The sequence below is a fragment of the Cyanistes caeruleus genome, chromosome 27, assembly GCF_971803275.1.
Source record: "Cyanistes caeruleus chromosome 27, bCyaCae1.hap1.1, whole genome shotgun sequence".
Lineage (NCBI taxonomy): Eukaryota > Metazoa > Chordata > Aves > Passeriformes > Paridae > Cyanistes > Cyanistes caeruleus.
In genome coordinates this window covers 2,902,800-2,923,972 of record NC_141727.1, presented here as the reverse complement: position 1 = coordinate 2,923,972, position 21,173 = coordinate 2,902,800, and the positions used below count along the sequence as shown (strand labels likewise).

At 62.1% G+C, this 21,173-nt stretch overlaps 1 protein-coding gene and 1 long non-coding RNA gene across 30 annotated transcripts; one reads left to right on the top strand and one right to left on the bottom strand.

The window, feature by feature from the left end:
* Nucleotides 1-92: 92 nt before the first annotated feature.
* LOC111939998 (signal transducer and activator of transcription 5B) lies at nt 93-16,122 on the bottom strand. 29 transcript variants are annotated; one of them, XM_086864651.1, is made up of 20 exons: nt 9,500-9,535; nt 9,176-9,358; nt 5,500-5,637; nt 5,228-5,384; nt 5,056-5,145; nt 4,747-4,921; nt 4,544-4,674; nt 4,302-4,453; nt 4,070-4,225; nt 3,807-3,986; nt 3,606-3,693; nt 3,386-3,508; nt 3,150-3,242; nt 2,824-3,030; nt 2,555-2,649; nt 2,358-2,488; nt 1,614-1,769; nt 1,342-1,393; nt 1,020-1,127; nt 93-952 (listed from the first exon to the last, which is right to left on the bottom strand). In XM_086864651.1, the coding sequence occupies exons 3-20, from the start codon at nt 5,625-5,627 to the stop codon at nt 826-828; spliced, it is 2,349 nt and encodes a 782-aa protein (XP_086720777.1). In that variant the 5' UTR covers nt 5,628-5,637; nt 9,176-9,358; nt 9,500-9,535; the 3' UTR covers nt 93-825. The 29 variants fall into 29 exon arrangements, with proteins under 29 accessions (XP_086720777.1, XP_086720778.1, XP_086720760.1 ...); XM_086864652.1 differs by having other exon boundaries at nt 9,168-9,358; nt 9,500-9,534; XM_086864634.1 differs by having other exon boundaries at nt 1,599-1,769; nt 9,500-9,520.
* LOC111939975 (uncharacterized) lies at nt 15,780-20,196 on the top strand. Its single transcript, XR_002869397.2, has 2 exons — nt 15,780-17,624; nt 18,053-20,196. It is a non-coding gene; the product is annotated as an uncharacterized LOC111939975 (long non-coding RNA).
* The last annotated feature ends 977 nt before the right edge of the window (nt 20,197-21,173 follow it).

Genomic DNA, 21,173 nt, shown 5'->3' with positions numbered 1-21,173 from the left:
GGCCCAGCCCCAGCATTCATCTGGTGCCCCCGAGATGAGGAGCTCCCCAGAGGGACCCGCCTCTGTCCCAAGACACACGTGGCACCCAGAGCTTTTGTGTTACAAAAATATTCCGTGCTTTATTTACTCTGTGATAGAAAAATAACATGGCCAGGACCCCAGAGTTTCCCGCCCAGGCGAGGGGAGAGGCAGGGGGCAGAGGGCTCCGCTTCCCCAAACCCCCTGCCCACCCTACTGCCCTCGCTGGGTGCCCTCGCACCCTGCCATCCTCCACCGGCTCCAGAGCGGACACCGAGGCCGGGAGCCGGAGGAGCTCCTGCATCCTTGGGGGCAGAGGAGAAGATGAGGTGCAGGGACCCCGCCACTGTGGAGCAGAGCACCAGCACGGGCTAGGGGAGTCCTGGCAGAACCCCTCCTCTGCCCTCTGCCCTCTCGCACCGCTGGGAACGGAGCCGCGGGGGAGAACAAGAAGGCGACATGTACATTCTTAGTGACGACTGCGAAAGCAAACCTGAGGCCGGGCTGGCGGCCCCCGCCCCGGCAGCCTCACGGGGGGACGGGGGTGCTGCAGGGCCAGTGCTGGCAGAAGCGGAAAGCCGAAGCTGGGCCTCTTAAAAGGAACATACAGGAAAACCATGCGACAAATCCGCTGCCGTTTATACAAGGGCATAAACACCAAAGAGCTGGACGCCGGCCTGTGTTTCGGGGCAGCACAGAGCAAATCCTGGGGGCAGGGCCCACCCGCTGTCCCCTGGCACAGAGACACGAACACAGCACAGTCCCCGCAGCGCCGGGGCCAGGGGCAAGGGACCAGGCACCTGCCTGTCACGACTGGGCGTGGGGGATCCACTGACTGTCCACGGGGCGCCGCAGCAGCTCTTCCACGTGCCTCGCCACATCCATCGTGTCTTCCAGGTCAAAATCACCCTCGGGGTCCAGCACAGGGTCGGGGCTGCGGGAGGCAGGCGGTGAGGGGAGGACCAGCTGCAGCAGTACAGGGAGAGGGGGGTGATACTTACTTCTGGGTGTACATGTTGTAATGAGGCTGGGAGCAGACGGCAGGTGAGGGTGCCTGGTCCATGTAGGTGGCCCCTCCAGGGGCAGAATCTCCTGATGCATTGACAAACCTGTGGGGATGAGTTTCATGAGCACTGGCACGGGACAGGATGGGTGCCCTGCGGGTGAGGTCACCAAGATACCTCACAAGGCTCAGCACCAGTGTGATCACTGGTGGCAGACCTGAGCTCCTCAGCACCTTGGGCTGCCACCCAACCCAGCCAATTCAGTGCTGCAAACCCATGGCAACCACAGCCCAGGATCTGCCTTCGGGGTCACACTTACTCTGGCACCACTTGCTTGATCTGTGGCTTCACGTATCCATCCACAGCTTTAGCTAGAGAGAAGGAGGCAGCACTGAGGCCCCAAGCTCGAGCACACACCATGACCCCAGGCAGTGCTGGGGGCTCACACGTGGCCAGATGCAGAACCCCTGTGGGGCTGGTGCGGCCCCGGGGCAGGGGGGATGCTGAGAACACCAGCTCCATCCTGGCTGGATGCACAAAGGAGGGGACACATGTGGGGTGAAGGGACAGCGCTACCTGGCGTGGACTCACAGAGAACCGGCGTGTAGTACTTGGAGAACACCTCGTCCTTGGGCCGGTCGGGGAACACGTAGATGAGGTAACTGAGATCCCCGAGGCGGTCAGCCAAGGAGCGGATGGAGAAATCCCTGGTGGTGAAAGGCATCAGGTTCCAGAACATCCTCTCAGCTGCAAGATAAGTGTGAGGATCATGGTGACTCCCAGAGTCTGCAGCAGTTCCTGGCCGTGCTCTGGACATGGGCTGCAGGTCACATCAAGCAGCAAACAGCATGTCCCACACTGCATCCCTCCCTCAGCAACAGCTGAGGATAAAGCACAGATCGCCAGAAAATGGGATAAGGTAGGAGGCACAGCAGAGCCAAGGCAGGTCTGGCTTCATCCACGTGGGAGGCTGGTTCCCCAACCATGGGCTCTGTGGGGCTCTGTGGTGCTTCTCAGCCATTTGACCCTCCAAAGGATGCTCTTGTGAATAGCAACAGACTCCTGCACATGGTCAGGCCACCCCTGACAACCCCTGCACTGGGGAGCACCACTGAGTAACTGGATTTCGTACAGCCACATCAGTCCCTAGGGCTGGGTTGGAGGGTTCAGCCTGGTTCCTCCTCCCCACTGCTGCCAGCCAAGGTGCTCTGGGAGCTCTGGCGCTCGCCTCTTTCCTGAGGATAGCTCCAGCATGCCTGCCATGGCAGTGCCAGTACAGCATGAGATGGGGCCAGGGATACTCAATCCAGGGATGCCAGTGCCGGGCACACTCACAGGAGTCAAACTTCCAGGCAATGGTGATGCCACCGATCTCTGAGTCGCTGAAGCGCAGGAGGAAGGTCCCGTCGGGTTTGTTGATGAGCAGGTCATGCGCCTGCTGCTTGTTGACGAAGCCCAGGATGGCCCTAGGCAGAGTAGGGCGTCAGGGCTTGGGGCTCGGGCCAGGCAGCACAGGGCAGGGCGGCTCTTACCCATCATTCCAGTGCGGCTTCAAATGCTTCTTCAGCACCTCCATGACCCCGTCAAACCACTGCCAGAAGGTGTAATTCCTCCCAGGCAGGTTTTCCTGTGCAAATCCACAGAAAATGAGCATTCCTGTCACCAGCCTCTGAGCCTCTGTTACACAGCACAGACACTGGGCACAGTGGCAGAGACTCAGGGACCCCCAGGTGGGTACACCCCATCCAGCCCCACAAGCACAAGCACTGGTGGGGCTCTGGACAGGGCCCAGGCCACGTACCCGGTTGAACTGGGACCAGGACACCGTGGTGCTGCTGTAGTCCTCCAGGTGGGAGCTGGTGCTGTTGAAGAGCTTTTGTGCCAGGAACACCAGGTTCTCCTTGGTCAGCCCACGGCTGCTCTGCACCTCTGCCTTGAACTTCATGTTGAGGGCCTCACAGAGCTGTGGCCACTGCACCTTGTCAGGCACAGCGAAGGGCACGCGGCCCTGGGGGCAGAGAGCATGGTCAGCACCAGCAGCTATGTCCCAGCAGGAGGCTGAGCCCTGCTCCCACATCTGCTCAGGGCAGATGGGGCCTGTCCTGCCCCCACTGCAGTGGCACTCACGGGCTCGGCAAAGGCATTGTCCCAAAGCACGGTGGCCGTGGCATTGTTGTCCTGGCTCCCATGAACAATCACCACCACAGGCAGGGACAGTGTCTGCCGAGAGGAAGGAGACCAGAATGGGCTGTGGGGCACCAAGGGAACATCACCCACGGGCACCCATGTGGCCTCAGCCCAGCCCTACTCCTGTGGGCATAGTGCCTTGCCTAGGGCCTGCAGAAGGGACAGAGTGGCTTTACCTTCACCTGGAAGACCAGCTCATTCCCACCAACACTGAACTGTGACTCAAAGAGGATGGTGAATTTCTCCTCTGTCACTGACTCAGCCCCACGGCGATCCGAGCGTTTGATCCGCTTCAGGGACTGCAGGGACACGAGGGGTGAGCGTGGAGGAGTAGATGGGGACACCGGGGTGGACAGAGGGACACAAGGGGACAGAACGGGGAAGAATGGCACTCACCATGTTGCGGAAGTGGGCGCTGAGCGTCCCAGTGGCCTGGTGATACTCCATCACACAGCAGTTGTTGAGGATCTCCCCACTGCTCTCACTGCCATGGGAATGCACAGAGTCAGGAGATGAGCAGGACTGGGAGCTGTGCAAAGTGCAGCCCTTCCCCTCCCTGCTCCCCACTGCCTCGGCAGCCCCAGCCCCTGGCATTACTTGCGGGTGCTCTCATTCTTCAGCAGGGCCTTGGCTTGCTGCTCGCTGATGATGGTGGCCTTCACTTGGGGGGGGTTCATGTGCACGTTCAGCTTCCCCCCCACCAGGAGCCGCACGGTGGCTGCAAACTTGGTCTGTGTCTTGAGCACTTGGGGGGGCTGCTTCTCGATGATGAAGGTGCTGGGGGGGCAGGGGGATCAGGGGGGCTGGGAAGGGGGCAGGGCCAACCTGGGCCCCCCCACCCAGCTGAGTCCAGCTTGTACCTGGTGACCAGGGCAGAGATGATGTCGGTGATGGTGCCGTTCAGCTCTGACAGCATCTCCTCCACCGGGCCTGGGATCGGCAACTGCTGGCACAGGTGCTCGGCACGCCGGATCTGCTGCCGGTTCTGCCAGATGATCTCTGCCAGCTTCTCACACCTGGGGGGAGCAGGGCTCAGCATGTACTGGGGCTCAGCACCCCATCCCATCCCACCCCACCCCACCAGGCACTCACCAGGTCTGCAGCACATCCAAGGTGCCTTCGGGTGGGCCCCCATTCCCCGCCAGTTGCTGCCGACGCTTCCACTGGATCAGCTCATCATCCAGGATGGTTGTTTGCTGCTTGCGCAGCAGCTGCAGCGTCTTCTGGTGCTTCTCAGCCAGGTCCTGCGAGGTGGGACAACGTCAGGGCTGCAGGGGCAGTGTCACAGGGCATGACAGGGACAGCATCACGGGGAACCAAGAGGCATCACTCACCACACGGTACTGCTGTAGTGTCTGGGCCTCGCGGTGCAGCCAGGCCTCCAGCGATGCCTTTTTCTGCTGCAGCGTCGTCTCCCGTGACAGGCGCTCCTGGGGGCCCAGCTGGGACAGCTGGGAGAACTGGGCTGGGGGACGGCACGGTGTTAGGGCTGGCCCTGCCAGCACCCCAGGCCCATGCCCCTCGGACCCCCACCCACCCTGGAGTCGCATGTTCTCCTGGTACTGGATGATGAAGTATTCCTGTGTCTGCTGCAGCTTTTTGAGCTCATTCTCAGAGTCCTGCGTGATGAGCCGCAGCTCCTCGAAGGTCTGGTTGATCTGCAGGTGCTTCTGGGACATGGCATCCACCAAGGAGCCGGACGGAGAAGGGCTCTGCACGGGGCACAGAGTGTGCTCAGCACAGCGAGGGGACCCTCCCTGTCCCCTGCCTCAGGGCTGCTCCCATCATGATGGAGAAGAGCCCCTGAGCATCCCCCCAACCCTGCAGAACCCTCACCCGCACTCACATTGTTCGCCTCCCGCACCAGCCGCTGCTCGTGGTAGAGGATGTGCCGGATGCAGCGCACCAGCTCCATGGGGCATCTGTCGTACGTGTTCTGTGGGGAGAGCACTGCCTGAGCCAGGCACAGGGCAGGGACCCCCCTGGCCCTGCACCCCTGCCCACAGCCCCCCACTCGCCTGCAGCTGTGTGGCGTAGTGCCCCAGCTTGATCTTCAGCAGGAAGCCGTCCTCACCCACTTGGTGGTCTGCCTTCTTCTGCAGCTCCTGGATCAGCCCCTCCAGAAGCTGTGTCGCTTTCACATTCTCCTGAGGGTTGTCAAGGTCGATGGAGTCCCTGAGTGTGGAGCAGAGCGGTGTCAGGGCAGCCTGGCAGTGGGGAGCACCCACCTGTACCCCCGGGGCAGCCGCTGCCAAGCCGGCACCCCCTGGGAACAGGAGCCGTGACCTACCACGCCTGGCTCTCGATCCACTGCGACAGGTAGTGCCGCACCTCGATGGGGAAGTGCTGCCCATAGAGCGCCTGCATCTGCCGCAGGGCTTCCCCCTGGAGCTGCTGGGCCTGGATCCACACCGCCATGGTTCAGCACCTGCACGAGAGGCACCATAAGGGCACCAGCAGAGACAGGCAGGCACTGTGCTGCAAGGGGTCTGGCCCTGGCTGTTCCCACACCCTCTGCAGGAGTGTTCGGAGTTCCTGGTGCTGCCAGCGCTGTCTCCAGCTGCTGAAAGAAAGGGCATGTGGGGGCAGAGGACCCTGGCTCTCAGTCACCCCTCCTCTTTTCTAGGAACAGCCCTGGGGGTGCCCAGGGCCAGGGATGTGCCTCTGCACGGCCTCTCCACATGGTTCTCATTTCCCCTCACTGCACCACGGGATCGCAGCCATCACTGGCCACGCAAATGAGGAAACAGGCCATGGGGAGGAAGGGCTGGCCAGAAATCCAGGGTGACGCAGAGCAGAGGCCCCCCCTGCGCTCACCCCGCTCCTGCCCACACCCTGGCAGTGCCAGCAGGCAGGAGCAGCCCCAGCCCCAAGAGCCCACGTGGCACTTCCGTCCCTGACAAGTCCCCAGTCCCAGGGCCACTGTGTGCCCCATGTTCTGGGGGAGATGCATGGACCTTCCCAAAGAACTTTTGGGGTAGCTCTGGCTCCCCAGGGATCCCACCCGCCACAGCCTTGGCTCCCCCAGGGGCAGGCAAGGATGGGATGGTGGCAACAGCACCTCTACTGAAATCCAGTGTGCCCCCTGGGTCACCTGTGGCTCGAGAGGGCTGGAGAAACAACCTGCAGTTGAGTGTGTGAGGGTGATATGATGGTGAGTGACATAGGAGGGCCTGGGGGGCTCAAGGTCCCCCTTGAGTGAGGAGGCAGCAGTAAACAGCATTTAGATACACTCACACCCAAACCACCTGGGATTTGGCACCACACAGAGGGGCCAGGCAGGGGCACAAGGTCTTGGACATGTCCCAAGGCCAGGACCTGATCACTGCACTGGCTGGTGACAAGCAGAGGGACTGAGCCGGTGGGGACTGTGCTTCCCCCTCTCCCCAAAGCATTTTTTTCAGCCTCAGAAATACCCAGTGGCCCAGAGGGCTCCAAAAGAGCTGGCACTGTCCTACAGTCAGGGGCACATGCTGGGGGACAGTGGCAGCAGCTCTGAGCAGAGCAGCCACAGCCAGAGCCCCCGAGCCAGGCACACCCGCCCCTGAACAGGAAGAGGAACAATAACCCAGAGCTGGCTAAAAATGAATTTTTCCCCTATAAAAAGGGAGGAACCTTTCCACATTCACAGAAATCACCAAGCTGGAAATGCTGCTGGCAAGGAGGGGCCTGGGGAGGCAGAAGAACACCGGCAAAGAGAAAAGGAAAGGTGGGATGGCTGACAGCAGGACATGCTGCTGTTGGAAATTGCAGAGGCTTGATAAGGGGCAGAGCCAGGAACAGCCATGCCAGTGCCACTGCACCACAAAGTGACCGAAGTCCCCGGTGCTGTGGGGACATCCGCACGGACACAGAGCAAACAGACACTGCCCCGCCTGTTGATAAAATGGTGATCTCTTCCCATCTCACAGTGACAAAACACTTCCTACTCCACTCCAGCATGTTGTTAAGCAACGAGTCTCTGGCTGCTCTGTGGTGAGCTGGCAGGCTCCACATTTGGCCAGTGCCAGCCTGGGAGCAGGAGCACCAGCCTCACATCTGCCTCTACAAGGGGCTGAGCAGTGGCTGATGGTGCAGAGCTCACCTGGTGTGTCCCAAAACACCATCTGCACCAGGCTTGAGCACAACCTCCACAGACATTGTCAATGCAGCAGAACATGCAATTTCTCCTGGGGGGAATCTGTCTCATTTTTGTCTCTGTGTCTCACCAGTGGACAAACCAAACCTCCCCATGGGCTGCAGGGTACCCTGACCACCCCAGCACACGCAACCAGTGCCACCAGCCATGGGCAGACCTTTGACCCTGAGACTCAACATGGCTGGGGCAGTAATTCAGTTTTAGCATAAGCTGCAGCACCATGATCCCTCTGCACAGCTGGAGCTGCCACTGCCAGCCTCTCCAGGCAGCCCTGCCTCCTGCCCCTGGCTGCTGCTGGCAGCCACTGCCCTGGCTTGGATCATGCCTAACATCACTTTCCAGCATCATGCTCCTCGGTGGCACCACCAGCTGCCCGAGGGATGGGAGCCCAGGGACGAATTCACCTGACATCCAGGGACAGTCACTCACCCCAGTGCCACCTCCAGCCCACCAGCCCCAGCAGGGCCATGCAGCCTCAAGCACTGCCATGGCTCAGCCATGCACGGCAGCCACCGGCCCCACGCGCTCTCCAACAACTGCAAGAGGCAGATAATTGTAGTGGTTTAGGCTACTTTGCATTTACTCGCCGGCAGCGAGCTGGAACCCACCCGTCATTGCAGCTCGGTTAACCAGCAGCACTCGACAAGCCACAGCAACGCGCTCATTTATTGCCTGTGAAGCGGCACAGGCGGACGGCAGCTTCACGGGGTAGGACCACTGCTGAGGACACCGACCCCAGAGCTGTGGGGACAGACCCCAGCGCCACAGGGACCGAGCACAGAGAGGGCCAGCAGTCACCATTTCTGCCTCTTACACTGCCCACTGCTGATGGAGAAGCACTGCCAAACCCAATGCAAAACAGGAGAAACCCCCTCAGAAAGGGCACTCAGAAGGCCAGAGGCAGCAGCGAGAGGGGAAGATGGGGAAGGTGGCAGCTCTGCTGGGGCTGGGGGCAGGGGACTGACGTGACCACACTGGGGAAGGGTCACAGGCACAGTGACAGCAGGCACCAGCAAGTCCCAAGCTGCAGGAGAGCCAGAGCACATCCGTGGGCAGACAAAAGGAGGGAAATGCCTCACAGGGTGAGACCGGCAGTAGCAGCTTCCCACGGGCACGGCAAAATCCAAACGCTGCTGCAGGCAGCAGCCACCCCGGGGCCCTCTGCACGGGATGCTCCCTGCACACAGCCAGCCCGAAACACCCGAGCCCTGGTGCTGGCACTGCCCCCGACAGCAGCCTCTTACCCAGACCCGTGCCGTGAAGGGCCAAGCAGGGGCCCAGGGCTAGGCAAAGGCCTGGGGGGAGCACAGCAAAGGGCTCTGGCTGTAAACCCCCGCCCCACTCCCTCGACCCACGCAGTCCCTCGGCCGCACTGCCCTTCGCCCGCTGCTCCCGCAGCGCGGGGGTCTCCGGAGCGCTGCGCTGCCGGGCAGGGCCGCTGGGCTCCGGCGGCAGCGGGCGCCTCCCGCCGCAGTAAACACGGACACGTGGTGCCTCGGCACCTCCGGGAACCCGCGATCGCTTCCAGGTCACAGCCGGCCTCGCTTGTGGCCGCAGGGCCGGACTTTACCGTGGTGCCGCCGAAGGGTTCCGGGGCCGCCCCAGCCAGCGCCGCCCCTGTCCCCGGCAGCCCCGGCGGAAGGTCCCGCAGCCCTCCAAGGTGGGCGGCCCCAAGCGAGGTCCCTCCAGGGCAAGATCCGGCCCCCAGACGGGCCCCGGGCACGGGGGAGGTGACGGCCGGGAGCTCGGCACAGCGCAGGGCTCCGCTTTCCCCGACACAGCCAGCGCCCCCTCCGCCCGCAGCGGCCCCGTGTCCGCACCGGCTCACCCCGGGGCCCGCTGGAGCCTGGAGCGGCCCGCTGGAGCCTGCACTGTCCCGCTGGAGCCTGGAGCGGCCCGCTGCGGCCTGGAGCGGCCCGCTGGAGCCTGGAGCGGCCCGCTGGAGCCTGGAGCGGCCCGCTGGAGCCTGGACTGTCCCGCTGCAGCCTGCACTGTCCCGCTGCAGCCTGCACTGTCCCGCTGGAGCCTGCACTGTCCCGCTGCAGCCTGCACTGTCCCGCTGGAGCCTGGACTGTCCCGCTGCAGCCTGCACTGGCCCGCTGCAGCCTGCACTGGCCCGCTGCAGCCTGCACTGGCCCGCTGCAGCCTGCACTGGCCCGCTGCAGCCTGGACTGTCCCGCTGCAGCCTGGACTGTCCCGCTGCAGCCTGCACTGGCCCGCTGCAGCCTGCACTGGCCCGCTGCAGCCTGGACTGGCCCGCTGCAGCCTGCACTGTCCCGCTGCAGCCTGCACTGGCCCGCTGCAGCCTGCACTGGCCCGCTGGAGCCTGGACTGGCCCGCTGCAGCCTGCACTGGCCCGCTGCAGCCTGCACTGTCCCGTCCCGTCCCGCAGCCGCGCTCAGGCCCCGCTCGGCCCCAGCACGGCCCGGCCACGGCTCGGGGCGGGCACAGCCGGGCTCCCGGGCCGCCGTTTCGCTGGCTGCGCACTACAGGAAGGAGCAGAGAGGAGCTATTTCCTTCCAAAATGTCAGCTGCTTGCGCGGGACAGCCTCCCCGACTGCTGCCACGGCTTCCCGCCGGACAGCGGGCCCGGGCCGCTCTCCCCTCCGCCCCTCACACCTCCCCGCTGGAACAGCAGGCACAGCCTCTGTACTGGCACTGAGCCCCCGGGGCTGGCTGGGAGCCAGGGATGGGGGCCCAGGGACCACGCAGGAGTTGGGCATGGGGTGAGATGGGACCCACTCAGCTGCGGCCCCAGTTTGGCTCACAGCCCCCGGAGCACAGCCCTGGAGCGGAGCCTGTGGCAGGAGCACCCGGGGCTGGTGAGCAGCCCCCAGCCCTGCCCAGAGCTGCAGCCAGTGCTGTGGCACCGGCACGCCGTGGAGACAAGGCTGCTCGCGTGTTTTACACCGGCCTGTGGTTTCCAGCTCTGGAAACCCGGCACGGGAGTGAGCTCTTTCTAGAAGTTCTGTGCTTTGATGGGCTTTGTTTGTCTCCCACAGAAAATGGCAGTGACTTATGGCTTCACCCTGGTGGCATCGGGGAGGAGGCAGCCGAACCACTCAGCCCACACTGGAAACATCTAGGGCCAGGTACCATGGCACTCATGAAAGAGGCATGGCTGGCTCTGGTAATCCAACGTTCCCCCCAAGAGCAGAGGCCCCACAGGCAGTAGGCAGAGCTGGAACTAGTAGCACCAGGACTGTTCAGGTGTCCCAACAACTGAGAGCCGATAGCAGAGAATTCACACATGTACCTACATGAACGAGGAAACCGCATGCATGACCTGATGCTGCCCAGAGAGGACGTCAGCCCCACACGGGCTGAGATGCCCCAGCTGGGGACTGGTGCCAGGGGCATCCGTGCTGCGGGCTGCCAACAGCTCATCTCACACCACGGGCCAGGCTCTGCACCTGCCAGCACTTGCCACCCTCGGGAAAGGTTTTCCTCCTCACTTCAGATTTCTTCCAACCAGATAGGCCCAGAAACCTGCGTCAAACCAAAACCACCAAAATACCCAGCAAAATCCCTTGAATCCAGTGACAGGAACCTCGAGAAAACCTCAGTGCACCAAGAGCCGCCTTGGGGCAACCAGAGCTCCTTCAGACACTGAGCAGGGCCAGCAGTGGTGGGCAGGACACAAGGTGAAGCCACATCAGCAGAGCCCAGTGCCCAACCAGCCCCATGGACACGAGTCCAGTGTCACTCCTGCAGGACATCTGCTGTGGGGAGCCCAGCCCCTGCCAGCACTGGTGCTTGCCCTCACCATAAACCCCCAGACAGGATTAGAGAGGCTGGGCAGAGCTTTAATTACTCCTGCCTCCCTGGGGCCAAGCAGCTGAATTAACTGGTTTTGGGGCTGTCACAACAGGGAGTTGCCAGCTCAGGGTTCTGGAGCTTCCCCTGGCTTGGTGGCAGAATCCCAGGGCAGGCACAAAGCCACTGACCACTTGCAGCATCCCAGCTTGGGTAGACTCTGGCCCTTGCCTGGGCAGGGATGTGCAGCTGCCCTGTGTGAGGACACTCAAGGAAGGGATTTTCCCTCCATGCTAATAATGACCAAGCCCAAGTCCCTATAATGCCATGCTGAGGGCACAGCCCTGGGGTCCCACAGGTTCTGTGCCAGCCTCCTGCACCAAGGCCAAATCCATCACAGCTCCTGGCTCGGTGCTAATCCCTGCTCAGACCTGCGCCAGCCCAGGAGGGACAGGCTGGGTGAAGGACTTGAGGATTAAGCTCATTTCAGCATCGAATTAGTCCTGATTGGGGTCTGGAGACACAATTTCATTTTCTCTGCCATGCTCCAGTGAGCACATACAATGGCACTAATCCAGCCAGAGCCAGACTGGATTTGCTGGGCAGGACCCAGGTGGGCTGGGGAAGATGTGGGCAGCACAGGCACCGGCGGCACTGCTCTGGCCACATCCATCCCCTCAGATCCATGCCATGATCCAGCTCTCCTGTGGGCTGGGGAAAATGTGGGCAGCACAGGCACCGGCGGCACTGCTCTGGCCACATCCATCCCCTCAGATCCGTGCCATGATCCAGCTCTCCTTGGGGCTGGGGAGATGGTGCAGAAGTCTCCTCACCCCTGGCACGGCAGTCCTGCAGGGCCAGCCCAGCAGCCATGGCACAGGCTTTTGGATGTGTGGTGAGCAGGGAGAGCCAGAGAGACACCACAGCAGCTCCTGCATGCCCCCACCGCACTCCCAGAGTTCATCCCAGCACCTGCAGCAGCTGTGCACAGAGATGCTCTTGCACCAAGTCAGAGGAGCAGGATGGAGAGGGGTAAAGCCTTGCCTTTGGAAGAGGGGATACACAGACATCCAGGGATGCTGGCAGGAGGGGGGACTGGTCAGACAGAGAATAAAACAACCAAAACACCAGTGGTTTGTAAAACAAAACTCTCAAAACCAGAGATGGGTGAAGCACAGCATGCATCCACACACACACAAACGTTCCAGGTGAATTTTGGTTTTCCTAGCCCTGGGATGGGCTTTCCAGCTCCTGGAGCAGCAGCAGAGCCCCTGCCCCTGAGTTGCACCATAAGCCTCACTGCAGCATCTCCTGGTGCTGCACCCCAGGGCCCACAGCCCAGCAGCACCAGGGTCGGGTGTTCACACCAGAGAGGATAAAGACCATTCCAGCTGGTGTAGGAACTCAGAACTCCCAGCAAGAGCAGCCTGTTCCTCTGCTAAAGGCTTTGCAGGGCCACTGACTGATAGGGATGAGAGGCCAGACAAAATGAGCTCCCAGCACACGGTGGGCAGGCCTGGGTTGACGCTGCTCTCTCTGGCTCTTTGAGGCAGTGGCTCTCCAGCACCAGCCTTTTCCCCAGTTCCCTCCCAGCAGAGCTGTGCTATAAACCAGCTCATCACACAAAGTTACACTGAAAATGGAGATTGCAAAACTCACCAGTGACTGTTTGAACTGGGAATGGGTTGTGACTGTGCTGTGGTTCAGCTATGCTGCTGGGGCTGTCCCAGCCCACCAGCACATCGCTCCTGATACAGTGGGAAGCAGGACCCAGCACTCAGAGAAACACTGGGCGTGAAGCGCCTGTGAGTAGCCTATGTTCCTGGCCCCTCTGGTGCAGCCAGATGGGTGGATTCTGCTTTATCAGCAAGTCAGCTCAGCCCTATCTGCCAGGAAGCCGTGTTCACAGTGTGCCTCCCCCTCGACGTTTCCCAACGCGGCGGGAGCAGCGGCGTGCAGCAGTCTACCTTTTATCAGCCAGCAGATGTTGCTAGAACTGTTGCTGCATGTGAAATTCAGGCATGCCCAGCGCCACTTGGATCCCTGCACCAGCCACGCGGTGCCAGGGTAAACACCCCCGCCCCCTTCCTCCCGGGATCAAAACACTTGGGGGTTGCAAAATAGACACCCCATGAAAGGAAAGGCATGCCACAGAAACATTACAGCTGTCGAGGCTACTTCTCCTGGAGCGTGCCGGGCCCCGGAGCCAGCACAGCCTCCCAGGCTGGAGCTGCCTGCAAGGCTGCAGAGCCAAGTCCTGACCCATCCTGGCAAGGTGGGGACCCTGACCCTTACCCTTACCCTAACCCTAAGCCTAGCCATGCCCTGCTTCCTGGGCAGCAGTCACAGTGTGTGGGACACTGGGAGTCACCGCAGCCAGGCAGGCAGAGGAACACGGCCTGCAGTCCCAGGGGATGCAGATGGCAGGGAGGTCCCATCCTGCCATCCCACTGTGCCTGGGCTCCCACCGGCTCCCCAGGGCTGCTGTGAAGCCTGTCAAGTGCAGCCCAGCTTACAGTCATTCCTTGCAGACTAGAAAGTAATTTCCCAGATGATGGGGCCACTTCACTGTACCCAGCTCAACACAGTCGCCACTCGCCGCCCACGACATAGAGGAGTGCAAGGGAGCAGGGATTTTTTGCAAGCAGGGTATCTGAGTTTTGCTATCACTCGAGAGAGAGCTGGGAAACCCCATGGCAAAGCCTTCACAGTCACTTTGGAGTCAGCACTTCCCCTGCAGAGGGAGAGGGGAAGGTCCCTCCAGAGGCTCTGTGTGCCCTGTGCTAAGCATCCCCAGCTGCATCTCTCTTTACGGTGAGAGCATCCCTAATCCTGCCCAAAAGCACTGGTCTTGGCACAAGGCAGGTGCAGAAAGACCCGGTGAGGTGGCTCCAGTGACAGCTCTAGGGGCCCAACACCCACAAAGCAGGGCACTGTCAGTGCCACAAAACAGAGTGGGTGACAGCCACCCGTCACGCCCTGCTCCAGCTCTCCTGTGTCCATACACACAGGCCGTTGGCACCCATCAGCCCACACCAGAGCTCCTCCTCCTCCTCATGCTGCACCCACAGCACAGCAGGGCACGGACCAGCCCTCTCCAGCCCCAGGGATGAGCAGCTCCCCAGGAACAGCTGTAAAACACAGAGTCAGTCTCCATCCTCACATCCAGCACCTCGGAACCACATCAGGTCACGCTGCAATCCTGACGGCTCCAGGAGCACAAGGACCCGGACCAGGAGTCAGGTCTCAGAGGGTTCTCCCACCGTGGAGGGCCGGTTCCCGGTGCCCACGGCAGTGGTCGGGCTCTGCGGAGCAGCTCATCGTGCCTGCACTAAGTGCCCCCCCGCATGCCACTGCCAGGGCTCGCACTGCTCTGGACACAGGCACCAGCACTGCAGGGACGCGGGCTGGCCGCAGGCAGCCAGCACAGTGAGCCAGCCCACAGCCAGGAATGTCCTGCTCTAACCGAGCGCCCCGCACCACAGGGACATCGTGTGCCATGTCCCTGCTACGGGCAAACCACGCAGAGCTACCCTGAGCCAAGCCCCGATTCCCTCCGCAAGGCGCCCCAGACTCTGTCACCAAAGTGCGGCTGGTGACCGCCTGTCCCCGGCCCTGTGCCCAGCACGGCCACCGAGACTCGAACGAGCCAACAGCCCCGGGCCGCCGGTGGTGCCACCGCAGCTCGGGGCACGCTCAGTGCCGGTGCGAGCTGAGCACTGGAGCCCCGGAGCCGTTCGGCAGGAGCTGCCCGGGGCCGGCCTGGCACGGCCCGGGGCTGGCCGGGCACGGAGCCCTGACAGCTCCGTAACCCGCTGGACAGGTGGCCGCGGCTCCCGCGGGCTCCCAGTCACCGGCCGCGCCCGAGCTGGGTGAAAGGCCACCGGGAGCTGCGGTCCCCGTGGTGTCGCCGCTCCCGCCGGGGGACGATCCCACCCGCCCCGCGGAGCCGCGTGTCCCACCGACGGCAACGGGGCTCGCACTGCCGCCATCCCGGCCCGGTGTGCCGCCCGCGGCGGGACCCCTCCGTCACGGCACGGAACGCCTCGCGTCGTCCCGGATCCTCCCCTCGGCCCGGGACCGACACTCGGAGCCGCCCTCCGCGGCCGCCGCTCCGGCGGGGCCCGCATGCGAAAACCGGCCCCGCTCCGCCGGGCGAGGAGCGCCCCCGGGCCGGGATGCGCCGCGGCACCAGGACGAGCCCGGGACGTACCCGCCGCCCCCTCGGAGCGGCCCTTACTCGTCGCCTCCGCCCGCCCAGGGCCCCGCGGGCCCAGCCGGGCCCCCGCCGAGCCCCGCAACTGCCTCAGCTGCGCCCGCCCGGGGTTACGAAACACCCACAGTGCGGACCGGACCGGACCGGACCGGACCGCCCCGAGCCCGAGCCCCAGCCCCGGCCCCGTCCCCGGCCCCACCGCACCCCGTCCGGCCCTGCTCCGGAAGGCGGACGGGGTCCGGGCCCGCTCGGTCCGGTCCGGTCTGGTCCGGTCCGGTCGCCGCGGCGATGGCGGCTCCGCGCCCACCTGCGGCCGCGGCGGCGGCTGCGGCTCCGCTGCTCCCGGCGGCTCCCGGCGGCTCCCGGCACTCGGCACCGCCGCCGCTCTGCCCCCGCCGCGCCCCGGCCCGGCCCGCGCGGCCCCGCCCCCCGCGGCCCCGCCCCCGCCTGCCCCCGCCAGCACCGGCAACGGCACCGGCTAACGGGAGCGGTGCCACTCACCGGGCAGCAGCACCGGCTAACGGGAGCGGTGCCACTCACCGGGCAGCAACGGCACCGGCTAACGGGAGCGGTGCCACTCACCGGGCAGCAACGGCACCGGCTAACGGGAGCGGTGCCACTCACCGGGCAGCAACGGCACCGGCTAACGGGAGCGGTGCCACTCACCGGGCAGCAACGGCACCGGGTAATGGCATGGAGTGACAGCACCGGGTAACGGTACTGGAACAAGGCACGGGATAATGGCAGCAGGCAGTGGCACTGGGTGACGGTACCGGGCATCAGCGCAGGTTAACGGCACCAGTGCCAGCAGCAGCACGAGTAATGGCACAGGGTGTCATAAGTGAGTAGTGGCACTAGCACCAGGTATGGGCAGAATCCAAAACAGCTTCAGCCTTCAACACCTTCAACACAGCTTCAGCAGCTCTGGCAGGACACAAACCAGCACCAGAATTTGGCAGTAAGTACCGGGAAAGCCCAAAGTAGCACCAAGCCTTGGTTCTGGGAACAGGAATGACCAAATCTGTACCAGGTGGCCACAGAGCTGCCTTGTGCTGATGCCAGGCCCTCTGCGTGAAGCAGCCGTGGCTGCACGGTGCTCGTTCCCACCACAGGCCTGGGCTGACACTTGGCAGCCACGTACACGAGCAAGATCCCCAGCGCTGCTACAGCCTCGGGCACCTGCTGGGACAGGACACTGCATCCCCTTCCCCAAGCTGCCACGTCCCCTGCAAGCTGTGAGGAGACCCAAGGCACTGCCAGCTCCTCTGCAGTTGCTCAAACAGGGAAAATTAACAGCAACCATAAGAAAACCATCCTGAGGAGCTCTTGCACAGCTACCACTCACAGCAGGCTCCTCCTGGCAGCACTGGCGCCCCAGGGCCGTGGGGTACCCCGGGTGATGGGCACCCCGGGGTGCGGCTGCTGTGCGGTGATGGGCAGAGGCGGCGGCAGGAAGCAATACTGGGCGTGCTCGTTCTGCCCCAGCACTCGCACCCGCCGCATGGGATCTCCTGGGCTTTCACTTTCGTTACCAGCTCATCTTCTGTGGCCTGAAAAAACTCTGGAGGGAAATTCAGCAAACGCAGGTCCCTCTCCTGCTCTGGGCTGGTAGAAGCACAGGTGACCCTTCCCCCGTGGGAATCCAGGAAGGAGAGGTTTGTCTCTCCTTGTGCCAGTGCTGGAAAAGGATCACTCTCAGACAGTTGATGCACCAGCAATTGCAAATCACTTGGCCGCTGTGTCAAAGCACAGCCTCAAGTTCCCACCTCTCTACTGCTTTTATCTATTGCTCTTGTACTAAAGTCCTCCAGCTCGGGCTCCTCACTGCCTTATCCAGCTCCACGCTTCCAAGAGATAAATACCTGTGGGCTGGGCAGGCACCAGCCCAGCACCTGCTCCATGCAAACGCCAACCACAAAACAGTGCTTTCCAATTCACCAGCCCCACTCTGAGCCTGCAGCAGCCCTGGTGAATGACTGAATGAGTGAATCCAGCCCGAACAAACCCGAACAAATGTTTTGCCGCCTGTGCTCACCCACTTGGGAGAATCTCACGCACAGAGGCTGACACATCGGTGCTGAGCTGCTGCCAGCAGAGCCCTGGCTGCCATTCCCAGTGCTGCTGGGGCACTCCAGACCTCACAGAGAGGTGAGCTGGGACCCTGGGAAGCAGGGACAGGCACACAATGTGAAGCCAGCAGCCCCCACACTGTCTGTATTCAATGAGACGAAAGAAAAGGAGCGGAGAAGGCAGCGCAGGGCCCTGGTGCCTGCCCACCCTGCTTGGCCAGGACGCTCTTGCTCTGGTGAGTTGCATCACGCGGACACGCGGCTTTCACAATCCCTGGCCCACATAACCCATTGGCACAGTCAGCCAGGCGGGCACTGGCTGCTCAGGCCAGAGAATCAAGGTCACACACAATGTCTGTGGCTGCTGGGGCTCTGTCTGGGCACCTCAGATCCAGGGATATCTGGAGGAACCCGGGGGACACAGCACTACCTGTACCAGAGACCTGCACAGCCACATGGGCTTGGGAGAGCTGGAAGATGTACAGAAAACACCCTCCGGTCCTTCTCACTTCCCTCCTCTCTCCCTCCCCTTTCTGGTATGAAGGGTGAATAAAAGGAAAAATAGATTAGTGATGGGAGAGAAAGTGGAGAGTGGTCCATGCTGAGAGAGCAAATGGAATCCAATGTAATCCAATCCAAGCCAATCGCAATTTGTTTTCACCAGGTCCCAAGGAAATCTACGAGCTGGCTGGTGGGGATGTTACCCAGGAGAAATTCTTTCTTTCCAGAAGAAAAGAACAGAGGAACAGTGACTGCAGCAGAGATCGATAGAGAGGCTGCCCCTGGATCTGCCTCACCTCCACCCCCAGCGATGCCCTGAAGTGGCCCCAGCTGTGCCCTGGCTCTCTTTGGTCCTCAGCAAGTCCCGGGAAGCCTCTGGGAAGGTGGGCATTGTCCAGGCTGAGGCACAGCCGGACGCACGGTCACCTCGCATGAGCTCAGCAGGATGCAGAATGACGCCGTGCATTCCGGGGACAGAGGGAGCCTGGAGCTTCGTAATGGATTTCTGAGAAAATTGCCTCTGTGTTTGGAGAAGGAACGCAAAGAGTGCAGGCGGAACAGCCTTCCTCTCTAAGTGGCATCTCAAGGGTCTTAATTATTTCTCAGGAGTGGAAACATTTATTTAGGCGGCTCCGGAGAGGTCCTGACGCTTTTGGCTACTGCCCTCCGGGCACATCCTGTATGCGAGGCTCCTCTGCAATCCTCCCTGCTGCTCCCGGGATGTGCAGGGTGCTGAGCCTGGGCGAAACACAAACACCCAACCACATCACCTGCGGGCAGGACACAGCCTGGGCTCCATCCCCTCCTGCTTAGGGCAGCAGGACGTCTCATGGGGCAGCCCAGCCCCATCCCATATCCCTGCTTTGCATCCCTCACCCTCCCAGGTCTGTGCTGAGGCCACAAAGCCCTGTTGTGATAATCCAGCCCAGCTAATGTGAACCAGATGAATCCCCACATTAGTCACAGATTCATGTTTTCCCACAAAGGTCCCATTGGAGAACCAGTCCGGATGGGCCCTGCGGGGTTCCAGCCCTGGTGCTGGTGCGAGAGGCAGCCTGTGGAGAGGGGCCAGCAGCCCAGGGGACAGGGCAGCAGCACAGACCCTGCCAGAACCCGGCCAGCCCATGGGCAGAGGGAAGTGGGGGCACCAGAGAAGCTTGTCGCTGGCACAGGCTCAGCCTGATGGTGCCTAGTGCCAGCAGGAGGGGATGATCTGCTCCAGAAAAAAACGGAAATGACATTTTGTCCAAGGGGGAATTTCCACAGGAAACCTCTGCTTCCAGCCACTCGGGAATAACCCAGCAAACGCTTGGCCTCAGCAGCCAAGCAGTGCCATTGCTTGGGCAAAGACTCTTTGTTTCCTCCACAGCTCCTCCAGCTAGGAAAGAACATCCAGTTTCTGCTGCTGAAACATGCAGGACAGCGAGAGCCCTGCAGGATCTGCAGAGGGCACCAGAACCCCCCATCAGCTCAGTGGTTATCTCTACACCTGAGGGGACACGGCAGGGACTCTGCAGCCCAGCTGGGACCAAGGACACAATCCTCTCATGCCCACCCCAGTGCCGGGGCTGGCTGGGGGCAGCAGGAGGGCTGCGCTTGGCCACCACCCCATGCTGGTGCATCCCAACATCTCTGCACTTCCCCATGCATCTCTGCCCTCTCCCTGCATCCCTGCTCTCCCTTGCAGAGCTCAGGTTGCCACAGTAACCGCTCAGTCCCAGCTGCTCCTGCTCCTGCCACAATCGTGCTGCCACAGGTCAGCCCAGTCCAGCAGCTGCAGCAGGGCCAGGGCCCTTCACCCCATGTTGGGATGAGTGGAGCCCTCGGTGGTGGTGCCACCACAGCCAAACACTGCATTCTGAGCCAGGATGGGACACCTGTAGGGAAGCAGGAAGGTTGTGTCCTCCTGGAATGGCTGGGAGGTGGTGTTTTTGGAGATCACGCTGTGCTGCAGCTCCAGGTCTGACCTCTGCCACATGTGGCAGTGGAAGCCACCACTGCTTGGCTCTGCTCTGCTGTGTATTAATCTGAGTGTGAAGCAATATTTGACTGTTGTGTTCTGAGCACTGGAAGCAGGGATTGGGATGGCTCTTGGCTTGGGCAGCAGTGGCATGTGCTCTGCAGCTCAGCATGTGTTGCTGTGGGAAGATCCTGGGAGGGCAGAGGAGACCCTCAGGCCGGTCCTTGGGCAGGTGGCAGCTGAATCCCCGGGGTCTCTGCCTCCCACCCCTCACTGCAGCCCTGCTCATTCAGTTGCTTGGCCCCAGGGATGGGGCTGGAGTCGCAGATAAACTGTGGCCTCTCTAATCCCTCCCTGTCTGCTGTTTTATTCCCAAGGAACTGTCAATCTTGAACAGCTAAGACACCCCAGGCACCAGTGGGACCCTACATCAGTGCCTCCTCTGGACTGCCCCTGCTCCAGGGCTGCCCTGGCAGGTGGCTGCCCATCCCCACAGGGTGGCCCTGTACCCATCACGCAAGTGTCCGCATCCCAAGCGGATTATCTGCATTTGGAAACCCCTAATCCGTTTGCACGCTTGGCTCAGACACCGTCCCCACTCCTCCCCACTGTGCTGTGGCCCTGGGCAAGGAGCAAAGCCACCCCGTGACCTCCTTTTGGAGCCACAAACAACCTCATGGCCCAGCACAGGCAGAAAGCAAGGGCTGCAGGGCTGGCTGGGGCAGAAGGAGAGAGGGACAGGATGTTGGCAAATGTCCCTTGCCCCAGTTGCTGCTGCTGCTGCAGGGGTTTCAGCAGCCCAGCACAGGGCCCTTTCTCCTGCTGCACGTCAGGACCCACAAGTTCCCAGCCTGCTGCCACCCAGAGCATTGAGAGCAGGAACCCTGGGTTGGGAGCAGTGGCCCCTTGACCCCATTATTCAGGGCTGGCCCCTGGCTGAGTGGGGCAGGTGCCAACACGGATGCAGTGGGTCCAGGGAGATAAGAAACCCCTGATCCACAGGAAAATGGAATGAGACCCTGTTCCTGACACCACAGAGGTGTGGCAATGCCAGGGGTTGCAGATGGGTTAGAAAATTCCTTAGTCCTGGGTTCTCAGCTCCATCCTGCAGCTGCCAGAGGAGCTGCCAGGGCAGGAGAAGAGGGTCCCTGCCAGTGAACTGCCCCCCACCCACAGCACCCTGGGCTGCACTGCTGAGGCAGACAATGATCCAACACAGGGATCCTGGGAGCAGGAATGAGTCTGTGGGGTCTGGGCAGAGCCCTGGTTTGGTTTGACAGTGAAACGGAGGGGTCCTAGAAGGGGGCTGGTTTCCAAAGCAGGG